Source organism: Mobula birostris, chromosome 2, assembly GCF_030028105.1.
Source record: "Mobula birostris isolate sMobBir1 chromosome 2, sMobBir1.hap1, whole genome shotgun sequence".
Lineage (NCBI taxonomy): Eukaryota > Metazoa > Chordata > Chondrichthyes > Myliobatiformes > Myliobatidae > Mobula > Mobula birostris.
The window spans coordinates 178,167,577-178,181,917 of record NC_092371.1 but is presented as its reverse complement, the minus strand read 5'-3'; the positions used below and the strand labels follow the sequence as shown (position 1 = coordinate 178,181,917).

At 41.5% G+C, this 14,341-nt stretch overlaps 1 protein-coding gene across 1 annotated transcript in view; it reads left to right on the top strand.

Annotated features, from left to right (window-relative positions):
• The window catches only part of dlgap2a (discs, large (Drosophila) homolog-associated protein 2a), a 118,105-nt gene extending 109,133 nt beyond the window's left edge, over window positions 1-8,972 (top strand). The window contains exons 10-11 of the mRNA XM_072278305.1: window positions 6,352-6,504; window positions 8,754-8,972. Of these exons, the coding sequence (XP_072134406.1) occupies window positions 6,352-6,504; window positions 8,754-8,972 (372 nt within the window). The remainder of the gene's footprint in view (window positions 1-6,351; window positions 6,505-8,753) is intronic.
• The last annotated feature ends 5,369 nt before the right edge of the window (window positions 8,973-14,341 follow it).

The following is a 14,341-nucleotide window of genomic DNA, read 5'->3' as shown; positions in this document are numbered from 1 at the left end:
TTGTTAATACTAGACTGTAAACAAAAGCAGACAGCATTTTCTGAGGTAACCCTTCCTCTGCAACAGACACAAAATGGTGGAGGAACTCAGCAAGTCAGGCAGCATCTATGGAGGGGAATTAACAGTTGCCATTTCAGGCTGAGACCCTTCATCAGGACTGGAAAGGAAAGGGACAGACGCTGGAATAAGAAGGTAGGAGGAGAGAAGGGAGTACAAGCAGGCAGGTGATAGCTGAGACAAAGCTGACAGAGGATGTGGGTGGAGGGAGGGGGGATGAAATAAAAATCTAGGAGTCGATACGTGGTAGAGGTAAGGAACTGAAGAAGGAATCTGATAGGAGAGAATAGTGGACCATGGAAGAAAGGGAAGGAAGAGGGGCACCAGAGGGAGGTGAGGAGAAGAGAAGGGGTGAGAGAGGATCCAGAATGGAGAATGGAACAAGACATAAGGGAGCAACACTGCCAGAAGTTGGAGAAATTGATAATCGTACCACTAAGTCAGAGACTAACCAGACAGAATGAAAGGTATTGCTCTTCTAACCCATCCTCTTCTGCCAACATGTTGGCCCCCAGTCCCTTTCCCTATCCATATTAGAACTCACAATGTGGTCGGGTAATGGATATGACACTTTAACCAGCGGGCTGTAGACATCTTGATACTTTATACTTTATCTGGTCAGATGTCCCATGATTGTACTGTATTTTAGTGGGATTTTTGAGATTAGTTTTATTTGTCACACGTACATTGAAACGTACAGTGAAGTGTGCCGACCAACACAGTCTGAGGGCAGCCCGCAAGTGTCACCATGCTTCTGGCACCAACATTACATGCCCACGACTTACTAACCTTAACCTGTGCACCTTTGTAATGTTGGAGGAAACCGGATCACCCGAAGGAAACCCAGGTGGTCACGGAAGAAAGTACAAATCCTTACACTCAGAAGTGGGAATCAAAGCCCAACTGGTGACAGATGATGCTATAAAATGTTTCTGCCAACTGCTGCACTACCACACCATTTCTGAGCTTGTGATATTTCTGCTTGACCTTTGACAGTTCCATGGACTACATCACACGATTAGCTCTATAAACTTCCAAAGTTCCCAATCACACAGCAACTGATCAATCATTAGATCTTAAGACCTTAAGACCATAAGATATAGGGGCAGAATTAGGCCATTTGGCCCATCGAGTCTGCACCGCCATTTCGTCATGGCTGATCCAATTTTCCTCTCAGCCCCAATCACGTGTATTCCCCCATATCCCTTCATGCTCTGACCACTTAAGAATCTATCAGCCTCTGTCTTAAGTATACATAAAGACTTGGCTTCCACAGCAGCCTGTGGCAAACAATTCCAGAGATATTCCACCCTCTGACTAAAGAAATTCCTCCTCACCTCCATTCTAAAAGGATGTCCCTCTATTCTGAGGCTGTGTCCTCTGGTCTTAGACTTTCCCACCGTAGAAAACATCCTCTCCACATCCACTCTATCAAGGCTTTTCACCATTCAATGAGGTTTCAATGAGGTCACTCTCATTCTTCTGAATTCTAGCAAGGATAGGCCAGAGCCATCAAACGCTCTTCATGTGACAAGCCATTCAAACCTGGAATCATTTTTATGAACCTCCCTTGAATGCTCTCCAATTTCAGCACATCCTTTCTATGACAAGGAGCCCAGAACTACTCAGAATGCTCTCAGTGAGGCCTCATCAGGTCTTTATAAAGTCTCAACATTTACATCCTTGCTCCTATATTCCAGTCCTCTTGAAATGAATGCTAACATTGCATTTCCCTTCTTCAGCACAGACTCAACCTGCAAATTAACCTTTAGGGAATCCTGCACAAGGACTCCCAAGACCCCTTGCACCTCAGTTTTTTGTATTTTTTCTCCGTTTTGAAAATAGTCAACCCTTTAATTTCTTCTACCAAAGTGCATGACCATACACTTTCCAACACTGTATTTCATCTGCTACTTATTCGCCCATTCTCCTAATCTGTCTAAGTCCTTCTGTAGCCCCTTGACCTCCTCAAAACTACCTGCCCCTCCACCTATCTTCATATCATCTGCAAAATTTACAGAAAGGACATCAATTCCATCATCCAAACCATTGACATATAACACAAAAAGAATCAATCTCAAAACAGACCTGTATGGAACACCGCTAGTCACCGGCAGCCAGTCAGAAAAAGCTCCCTTTATGCCCATCCTTTGCCTCCTGCCAATCAGCCACTGCTTTATCCATGCTAGAATCTCTCCTGGAATACCATGGGCTCTTAACTTGTTAAGCAGCCTCATGTGCGGCACCTTGTCAAAGGCCTGCTGAAAATCCAAGTACACAACATCAACCATTTCTGCTTTGCTTGTTACTTCTTCAAACAATTCCAACAGGTTTGTCAGGCAAGATTTTCCCTTGAGGAAAGCATACTGACTATGGCCTATTTTATCATGTGCCTTCAAGTACCCTGAGGCCTCATCCTTAATAATTGCCTCCAGCATCTTCCCGACCACTGCGGTCACTCTAACTGGCCCATAGTTTCCTTTCTTTTCCCTCTCTCCCTTCTTGAAGAGTGGAATTACATTTGCAATTTACCATTCCAGAATCTAGTGATTCTTGAAAGATCATTACTAATGCTTCCACAATCTCTTCAGCACCTCTTTCAGAACCCTGGGGTGTACACCATCTGGTCCAAGTGGCTTATCTACCTTAAGACCTTTCAGTTCCCCAAGAACCTTCTCTCTAGTTATGATAACTTCATACACTACATGACCCCGACATCTGGAACTTCCACCATACTGCTAGTATCTTCCACAGTGAAGATTGATGCAAAATACTTTTTCAGTGCATCTGCCATTTTGTTGTCCACCATTTCTACCTCTCCCTCATTGTTTTCCAGTGGTGTGATATCCACCCTCACCTCTCTTTTACACTTTATATATCTGAAGATATTTTTGCTATCCTCTTAGACCAATAACATCACATGGGTGTCACATTGAGCAGAAACAGCTCCACAGCTAATGCTTGACCACCTGAGAGCTTCCAAATTAAGACATAGGAGTATAATTAGGCCATTCTGCCCATCGAGTCCAGTCTGTCATTCAATCATGGCTGATTTATTATCCGTATTAACATCTCCTCTTTCAGATGTCCAGCATCAGTAACTTTAGTTATTTTGCTTCTGTTACCACTGTGTGTGCACACAAATATGCCCAACATCAATTATTAATTATTTTCATCCAAAGCTTCTTCCAACCACAACACAAGTAATACAGATATGAGCGAGAGCAGGGAAATCCTGTTCATTTCCCTAAGGAACTCTACTCAACCCTCTCACACCTCATTCTGTTCTCACTGGGAGCTCTTGGTGACGTCATTCATACTAAAGAACATCTCATTGTTATTCATTAGACAAATCCTGAAGCACTCTGCACACTTCTGCTGTAGTCCCCTAGGACCTGCCTTCGTCAGTCTCCCCACCTTTAGATATCCGACAGACAACAGGATTCTTTGAAAATCTTTCTGAACATGAAACCTGACTTGATGGGTATTTTACTGCTTTTCTCAACAGCTGCAAACTTTTCACAGTTTTTTGAAAAATTTATGACAATCATCCATACGGTATCCAGAAAATCCTCAAAACATCCTGGATGTTGTTTAATTGCTGCATTCGCTTTTTCTCTCCACAGCTATATCCAGTTCCTGCTTGGCCACAGTGCGACATGCTCTCAGCACGTCTACTGTTATCCTCCAATGTTTCGACTCTAACTAAATTGACTTCATGTGGGATTAAAAATATGCTCTGGGTCTAGAAACTGATGCAATTGGGGACAGTTTTTCAAGGTAGAACCTGACCTTAATTTTTTTTAAACTACATGTACCAAATACAAACTCTGCCAGACCCAAACATAGCAAACAGTGTTACTAACGTTTTCATGCAGGGTCTTGGATGAGGGTTTTTTTTTAATAGCACAGCATGGATCTTCGGTTGAGAAACGGTGACTAAAGAGAAGTCACAAAGATACAGTGAAAAGCTTGTTTTGCATATTGTTCATACAGATCAAATCATTGAAGTAGAACAAATTAAAACAATAACAGAGTGCAAAATAAAATGTAAAAGCTGCCAAGAAAGTGCGGAGCAGGTAAACTATATGGTTGCAAGATGATAGCAAGATAGATTATGAGGTCAAGGATCATACAAGTGGTTCATTCAAGAGTTTGATAAGAGCAAGACAGAACAGTCCAAGTGAAGCATCTCAGCCCGAAACATTGACACGTTATTCCTTTCCAATGATGCAGACTGACCTACCGAGTTACTGTAGGTGCCCACAGAATTATGAAACATAAGCATGTTGGGGACTGCGGTATAATAAGAAGGTTTTATTGTTCAACCTAAGCAGATATTTGTTCATACTAGAATTCTGGGGTGGTTCTGGCTTTGCCCCAGTTTGTGGGTTCCAATAGGATCACGGTAAAGTGAACTGAACTTTTTCCGTAGATGGATCTCCAGTTCCCATTCCCTCCAGCTGTGGGAATCTGGAGATATGTTGCACCAATGTCAGACAGGTGTGGGGGCAGGTTTTGTTTGGGTTGGGTGGGCATCCACACATCTTGTTCCATGCATCCAGTAGAGAAAAACTTAGCCAGCCAGCTGGGAAATCCAAGTATGAAATGTTCCCATCCCTCAGCCATCTCTACCAATTTTTCCATCTCCTTCTCTCCCCCTCTTGACCTTCACATTTTCTTATTCTCTCCTCTCCTCCTCCATTTCATCCCCTCCCCTACTCTACTTTCTCCACCTACTCCACACCCCTATCTCCCTCACCCACCTGCTCCTCCTCCTATCCTCCACCTTACCCTTCTTCCACCTCCCTCCCTACCACCTCGACCTTCCCAACCCCCTCAACTCCCCTCACTGACTTCCATGGATGGCAGACATCCGTTACAAAACCTGTTAGAGAGTCTCAGCCTAGTGAGGGACCAGTTACAACCGGCACCCGGCTATTCCACACCTTTTTCCATTACTTCCCTCTGCACACATGACAGAAAGCAGCCAGAACCTGTGCAGATTAGTGGGGCCAGTGTGTGTGTAGTGTGCTTCAGCAGAAGCCTCTCTATGATTTGATTATTTCATGGCTTTTTCTTACAAATGCTTTCATTTTAATAGCAGCCGAGGAAGTGTTGTCATTGCAAACTCCCAGTCCTCGTTCATTTCATTTCCTTCCTGTTTTTGAAAGTCTCCAAATCATTGAAGATTATGAGATTATATGGTGACAGTAAAAATTATTTTCTCTGATATGTAGTCACATAAACAGCTCAATTTTATTTTTAAAAATCACCACATTTATCACCGGGAGACCAAGATAAAAGGAAGGATTAATGATGAGATTAAAATGTAGTTTCAAGCATTGCAACTTATTTTCCTGCATTTCTATTCAATTATTATGCTCCTTCCTGAGGCGTCACTCTTAAATGACAATGTTGTTGTTATGTTTCAGGTGAGCTTTCCCCACACGTTGGAATATCAACAGTTCACAGTCAAAAGTACCAGGCCCTTGTCACAAACAATGATTTAATATTCTGAAAGGACAAGTCAATGTCTATCAACAGCTTTTTTTTGAAATTATTTGAACTCACATTTTTGCTTTGAATTTTTTACATTTCAAAGTATTCTTGTACCTAATGTTAACATTTAAGCCAAAGTTGTTTACACTGTGCACAAGTCTTTCACTGCAGTTTGGTATATGTGGCAGTAATAAAGCAATCATAATCCCAATCCCAATACTATTTTAGAAAATGTAGATAGATGTTTGCCAGATTCGTTGAAATCCAGTAGAAGGTCATTCACCTCATTGTGTCCATGCTGGTTGAAGAGATATTGAGACCAATTACAGGTCTCAGCTCTCCATCCAGTCTCATGGCTCTTTGGATATTATGTCCTTGTCCAAAGATGTACTCAATGAATTCAAAGTTGCAAGTCACGAGATACCTCTCATCACTTTCTCAGATTATGACTGCATCCGGCCACTCTTTGGGTAAAAATGTTGGGTTGACTCCATTTTTACCCTTCTACATCCATCAGTTTTGCTCATCTGTAGACCTCCGTGCTGAGGGCAAAGGTCTTTCTCCTTCATCATACTTAGTTTTCCCATATTTTAGGGGAAATAGCCCCAGCCCAGACTTTCTCCCAAACAGAACATCCAACTGAAGAGTTGTTAAAGGTTATGCGCCACGACTGACAAGTGTGTAATGAGATAAATATCCAAAGTTTAGAAAGTTTGCAAATAGTAACATGATTTTAAGATTGCTTCCCATCTGGTTTACAAGCTATTAACAAGTTGCTCTGGTACCTGCCAGGATCCTAGTGCAATGCCACGTCCTACTTCCCAGGATCTAGCAGGATTTTGGGACCTTCTGCAGCTCTCCATTGAAGACGTCAGCATGAAGTTTGATGAACTGCACCAGCTGAAAGCAAATGACTGGAAACCCATCGAGCCACCAGAGAAACAGGTGAGTTTATTCACTGATTGAAAAGCTGGAATTAATTTTTTCCATCCTTCATTGTCCTCTGGACAAATCTCAAGGTGACCCAGTGGAGGGCAGTTGTGCAGTCACAGAGTCATAAGTCATCACTGGATTAGAAGGGAGCCGAGTGTGTGGAGATCCTGAGGTGTTGACACACATTCATATAATCACAGAGTTGTACAGTACAGAAACAGACCCTTCAGCCCATCCACTCCTACTGACCAGATAACATGAAATTGTTCAAAGTGAAGAAGATTGTCATAGTTTGTGGGCGGGGGGTGTTCCTGATCATTTGGGGAAGTGGATAGAGAAGTGGCAAATGTATTTCCTAGAACATGAAATACAGACTAGTAGAGCACAGTACAACACAGTACAGGCCTTACGGCCCAAGATGTGCCATAACTTTCAACCTACTTGAAGACCAATCTAACCCTTCCTTCCCACCTAATCCTCAATTTTTCTATCATCCATGTGCCTATCAAAGAGATTCTTAATTTCCCCTAATGTATCTACCTCTGTCACCCAAAATGGATCAGTGAGGTGTTGCATTTTGCAAAGTCAAACTAACGTGGCAATTATTCTCTACATGTTAGGGCACTCGGGAGTGTAAAGGAACACAGGGACTTAAGAGTACAAGTGCATAGTTTGTTGAAAGTGGCATCACAGGTAGACAAGGTGGTGAAGAAAGTGCTTAGCACACTGACATTCATCAGTTAAGGCACTGACAGGAGATGGGACATTATGGTGCAGTTGTATATGTCAACACACTTGGAGTAGTGTGTACAGTTTTGATCACCCTGTTATTGAAAAGAGGAGGTTAAACTGGAAAGAGTGCAGGAAAGATTTACAAGGATGTTACCAGGAATAGAGAACTTGTGTTCTAACGAGAGGTTGGCCAGGCTAGATTTTCACTCCTTGGAACGCAGAAGGAAGGATGACCTTGTAAAAGTGTTTAAAATTATAAGAGGCATAGATAATGAGGATGATAACAGTCTTTTCCTCAGAGCAGGGGAGTCCAAAACTAAGTAAAATGGGTTTGGGATGAGAGGGATAAGATTTAAGTGGGACTTTTTCATACAGAGTATGGTGAGTATATGAAACAAGATGCTAGAGGCAGGGACAATAGTATCATTGAAGAAGCACTTAGATAGGTACATGGAGGGGCAGGGCTTAGAGGGATACGGGTTGAATTCAGGAAATTGGGTCTAGCTGGGTGGGTAGTCAGCATGGACAGGTTGGGCCGAAAGGCCTGTATCTGTGCTGTGTTGCTTTTTTGCTCTACAACTCCAAGTTTCCCATTTGCCCACATTTGGCCCATATCGCTGGAAACCTTTCCCATCCAGGCACCTGTCCAATTGCCTTTTAAATGTTGTTCATGTACAGTACCTGCTTCAACTACTTCCTCTGGCATCCTGTTCCATATACTGACCACACTCTGGGTGAGAACTTTGTCATATCACCCGAAACCTATGCCTTCTCATTCTTGATTCCCCAACCCTGGGAAAAACCTTCTAACACCATGGGCTCTTATTTAATAGCCTTGTTTGTGGCACCTTGTCAAGTGCCTTCTGGAAATCCAACTAAATAACATCCACTAACCTTCCTTCATCTAACCTGCGTGTTACCTCCTCAACCAGTTCTAACAGATCTATCTGGCAGGGTCGCTCCTGAGGTAAACTGCAGACTTCCAAAAGCTCCAAAATTTAATAATGGACTCCAGTATCATTCAGATGTATGAAGTCAAGCTAAGCGGACTATAATTGTCTGTCTTTTACCTCCCTCCATTCCAGACTCACCATCCGTAATATAAAATTCTTTGCCCTGTATATCTCCTTTAAACTTTCTCCCTCTTACCTTAAAGGCTCGTTCTCCTATATTTGATACTTCTACTCTGGGAAAAAGACTCCAAATCTCTGCTCATAAGTTTATAAATATGTATCAGGTCTCTTGTCAGCCTTTGCCACTCCAGAGAAAACAACCCAAGTTTCTCAACCTCTCCTTGTAGCACACACTCTCTAATCCTGGCAGCATCCCGGTGAACATCCTGCACCCTCTCCAAAGCCTCCACATCCTCCTGTAATGGGGATTACTGCTGCCCTCAATTAGAATACTCGCTAACAGCAGCATTGATCTTCTTGGGTTGGATAGTGTGATGGAGGAGCCACGGTTAATTAATTTGACTTTAATTTTTTATTCTGTGAAACATTAATAATCACTATTTCATAATTATTTAGGAGGAAAAGAAGATTCCGCCCCCAGTACCAAAGAAACCACCTAAAGGGAAAATCCCTATTGTGAGGGAAAAGTCTCTCGACCTCCCGGACAGACAGAGGCAGGAGGCTCGGAAACGGCTGATGGCCGCCAAGAGGGCGGCTTCCTTCCGACAGAACTCAGCTACTGAGCGCGCAGACAGCATTGAGATCTACATCCCCGAGGCACAGACCAGGCTCTAGTGACAGGCCCTTGCAGAATGCCCTCCTTTTTCTGTTCACCATCGGCTCTCCACATTTGTCATGTACATTTCACACATTCAAGCCTGATGGAATTAGTGACGGGGTTTCCATGGTAATTCTTGTCCAGCTACCACTGTGTATGGTCTTGCTGTTGTGTTGGTTGTAGCATACATCACAGAGGAAATGATTATAGTTGTGTGTTTTCTGAACTCTGCAGAAGTCCCAGCATTCTGGGAGAGGGACTGGTTCCGAAAGATTGCACTAACTAATCCACCTAACCACCACGCTCTCTCAGAGACTGCTTCAGCGGAGGACCTCTCGCAGAGGAAAGCAAATTCAGCTAAACCACAATCTTCTGTTAATTGGTTTGGTCTGTGTGCTGAAAGGAGAAGGTAAATTGGTAATCCAGTGTCACTGGAGAGTGCCAGAGGAGAGCATGGTTGAAACGCAAAGGTGCTGCGTTTTCAACAAAAAAAAAGTGGGAAGAATGCATGATATGTCAGCATCATTCCTTATTTTTTAACATTATAAGAGAACCCGGCTCCTAACAGGGAAACGGGAAAGCACTCTGCTCAGTACCTGAGCAGAACTGTTCCCCACTCAAAACTATTCAGGGACTCACCTTCAGTGTGCTTTGGGGGAAGTGTAAGTGAACAGGTAAGAATTATTCCTTGGAACGAACTCTTAGAGAATAGTATCCTCAAGAATCTATTGGGACACACAGTACTTTTATCCACCGTGACAAAGTATTGAGACCCCTTGGTCTCAAGAGTTTTTGCCAAAACATTTATTGCTTGAACGGGAGCTATTTAAATACTTCGGGAATGTGCTGAAACGGTATTCAGCAAATTATTGTTACCTTTTGGGTAAAAACATTAGGTTTTGGGGAAAGGGGGGTGGTAGTGGGGTTGAGGAGAGGGTTGGTCAGTGATCACCTTGTGGGTGCCAAATATGTGCAATAGTGATCAGCCTGATATAACCATGTGCAATTACTGACGTGCCAACACTGCAGCCAATCAGAAGGAAGTTACCTCCTTGTGAACGCTTGCCTTCAGTAACCAGACACCGCAAGCTCCATTGCTCAAGGAAATTCACAATTAACTAACCCCCAATAACCCTTTCATATATATTGTAAGGTTTTTTTTAAGATCTTTTTATTTATTCATATATCTATATACAACGGTGTAAAACTTTTGAATTGGCATGCAATTCTTTTTTCATTTAAGGGAAACAATAAATATGCTAGCTGTAACTTAGAACATAAATCATACACATTCACAGTAATTATGTTTTTATTTATTTTTGCACTTTATATAAGTATTATTTTAGATATTTGTAAGCAGTTGGTCTATTTTTGAACTCTGGGTGTGTGTGTGTTTCTGTGTGTGTGTGTTTAGGCATCTGCGTGCGTGCATGTGTGTCTGTGTCTGTGTGTGCATGTGCCTGGATGCATCTTTCTGTGTGTCTATATGTGTGCGTATGGTGTCCGTGTGTGTGTATGCATTTATCAGTGTGCGTGCGTGTGTATCAGTGTCTGGGTGTTTGCATGTGTCCAGATGCATCTTTCTGTGTGTGTGTGTGTCTGTCTGTCTGTCTCTGTCTTTCTGCCTGTGTCTGTATGTGTGTATCAGTTTCTCTGTGTGTCTGAGTGATCAGCAGAAGACTGCTTGAATGTGTCTGCTAAGACAGTGGTCCCCAATCACCAAGCATGTGCTACCAGGCCACGAGGAAACGATATGAATCAGCTGCACCTTTCCTCATTCCCTGTCACGCACTCTTGAACTTGAACATAGGGTTGCTACCTGTCCCGTATTAGCCGGGACATCCCATATATTGGGCTAAATTGGTTTGTCACATACGGGACCGCCCTTGTCCCGTATTTCCCCCACTAAGGTAGAGCGTTCCTATGAAACCGTTCGTAAGCCGAAGAAGCAATTTCCATTAATTTATATGGGAAAAATTTTTGAGTGTTCCTGGACCCAAAAAATAACCTACCAAATCATACCAAATAACACATAAAACCTAAAATAACACTAAAATATAGTAAAAGCAGGAATGATATGATAAATACACAGCCTATATAAAGTAGAAATAATGTATGTACACTGTAGTTTCACTTAACAGAATCGGGAAGATTAAGCCAAAACTGATCAATCGGCACGTACACACATGCGCATGTCATGTATGCGTACGTCACGCTTGCGCACACAGGTGCCCGCTCAAGGCTTCATGGTCATGGTAGTCTTTCTCAGGGTAAACACAAGTGTCCCGTATTTGACTGCTACTTTTGTCCCTTATTTGGGAGTGAGAAAGTTGGCAACCCTACTTGAACACCATCCCCCCACCCGTCGGCCGGTCAGCAAGAATATTGTCAATATTAAACGGTCCACGGTGCAAAAATGGTTGGGGACCCCTGTGCTAAGATTTCAGTTTGTCTAACCACATGTAGATTATTTTATCTGAGAGGTGGTTAAATTGTGTTTAAATGACTTCCTTCATGATTATGAAAAGGAAGTGACTGTTTAAATTCTGACCTCTTTGTAGAACAAATTGGTCCAATGATATCGGCCTATTCCAGCGTAACTCAGAATTCAGAATCCTTCTGGCAGGATGCCCTGAAGCCCCAGCATACACTCCCTCCTCACCTTTCATTCATATTATTGCCAACAGCCTTAAAATAAATTGGACGCAAAAACATGAATGAATGTACAGCCCCTAAATTTGCAAAAAGAAAGTGCCCAAGAAACAGTTTATGCCATAAATAACTACATTCTAGTGTCGGGGGGAGTGCATTACAACTAATGTTTAGTTAGAGAAGCTGAAGTGATATTCAAAGGCAGGCTAAGGAATGTATTCAAAAACTGTAGTTCACTCTGCTGTTCAGCATTAATTGTAAGCGTTAGTGTCCTTAGTTGACTTTCTATACTCGGTTTAGAGAGCTGAGTTATTTTTGGTAGATTATCTGGCTTGCTTTATGTACTGTAAAGAATACTGAGCCAACTCTGAAAGGGAATGGCTAATCATAAAAAAAAACCATTCACCTCCCATTCCTGCCATCTGGATATTAGAAACAGATGATATTCAGCTGCAGTTGGAACAGAATTCCTCAAATTAGGAGATATTACCACCTTCTCTTCTGCTGCTCAGTAGCAGTGTGTCAAATCGACACCTTAGGCAGGCATCTACCTTCAAAGTGGCAAGAATTACCTTTTTATACACTGACAGATTTAGTAAATAGTTCCAATATGAAGCAAAACATATCAATCTTCAGATCTTTACAAAACACAAATGCAGCTTTGATGTTTTTTGTTATCATCAACCAATTACATTGATCCCAATGTGAAATTATTGACGTTGTTCCTGTTGACGAAATGTTATCACCTCTGTTCGGGTGAGAAGCCTACATTTTTAAGTGCAATATACCATGTATACCATTGATGATAAAGATAATGTCAGAGCAACTGAAAGAAAGGCAATACTTTTTTTTTAAACTCTCCACTATTCTCCATTAGGTTAATAGCAATATTATTTTATACATATGTACTTGTCACTACGACTGAACTTGTATTTGAAAGCAGAACATATACTAATGCAAAGAATTCTGAATGTTCGATAAACTACCATTAACTTTAACTGCACATTAACTGAGGCAACACGAGTTGCATTTAATATACATTCCATTCTGTCACTTCAATTGGCCATACTTTATAAATCGGACATAATATTTACCCTAAAATGCTTTGATTTGTTTTAGTGGTGGGGTAGTAGAAAAGCGGGCAGTGAGACTGATTTCTTTTCATTGTTTTACAATGAATAACTGACCTTCAATTAGGTCTACCCAATGGAAAGGATCCCATGATGAAGAACTTGTTGGCGACATCATTATGAGTCAACACAATATGAGTAGTGTATGATGGGTCCAGCAAGCTGTAGTTGGCAACAGAGATTCTGACAGTTGTGGACTGTCGCTGGATGATTTCTGATGTAACACTTCGCAAAAGCAGCAGCCTATCATTGTCCACTTTGTGAGTTATGAGAAATTGCTACATCTGCACATTAGTTAGCAATTAAACTCACAATAGCAAATTAGTATAGGTACTCAATTATAGTTTTAATTAATGTAGGTACTTAACAAAATATATCGGTTTAATGAGGAAATTTATCTTTCTGCAATTTCACTCAAACACCTCTGGCCCAGAAAATAAACAATTAAACCTGTGGGGTCCAATTCCTGTGAGTAGTCAATTGTACCTAAATAGTTTTCTATTTAGTTTGTAATATTTGTATTATTTTTTCAGTTGCTTCTTGTTCTTATTTTGCTTTTCACTTTCCCTCACTTATTTCTCTTTCCGTACTTGAGCTGATTTTAATTCACTCAGTTTATTGTCCTCTGACTTCTTTTCCATCTCTGTCATCGGTTCAGATGACAGACTGTTGATCCTTACAGTCGCCACTGGCCTCACTGTTTTCAGATCAGTCTGAAGCTCCTGATAGTGAGGGAAAGGCTGAATTGCAGACTGCACTCTGAGATGCCCCACACCAGCAGATTCTGGATTGTATCACATGCAGACTGTGACTGATTGGGTTTAACTACAATTCTTTACAGAGGTAAATAAATAACAACCAGAGATATCGGTATATAAATTAAAGCACGACTAACTAACTAAGTGGAGAAACAATATCACATTTGCAGGAAAACAGTTTGGAGTGCCAAATATTGTTACATTGCACAGTAAAGTCCTTTTATAGAGATAATTATTTCTCTGATTCAGTCTCTTTTGCCATTACATTTCTTTTGAAATGCACTATTTATTTGCATGCACAATAGAGAAATTAATATTGAATGTACAGTGCGCTATTTTGCTGACCGTGATTTCTTGGTACTTGCTAATGCCTTCTTTCGCAGTTAGTGAATCATTATTTCGGGGACATGTTTGGCATCACTTGATTTGCACTACTTTTTTCGGTTGGTAACTGCTTTGATTTGTTGATTATGATCACGAGATGTGCTTTATTGGTGTGTCTTTGAAGTGCTCTTTCAACACAATCTCTCACACACACACACACACACACACACACACACACACACAGTGTATCACTAATAACCATTGATCAACTGTAAATATCTTTGCACTTAAAACATTTGTTTTGGGGGGAGGTATCTGATGCTCTCATGACCTGGCAGAGTCCTGCTATACCAGTGACAGAACTGAACCCTGAAGTGGATTGTCTTTGCTTCTGATTGTACAGAAGGCTACTGCCCTCCACACATATGTTTATTTATTCCCCCGTATGTACACAAAAGAATTATATCAGAACAAATTGTAAAGAAAATAATCCAGTCTTGACTTATTTCCTTCCAATGAAAT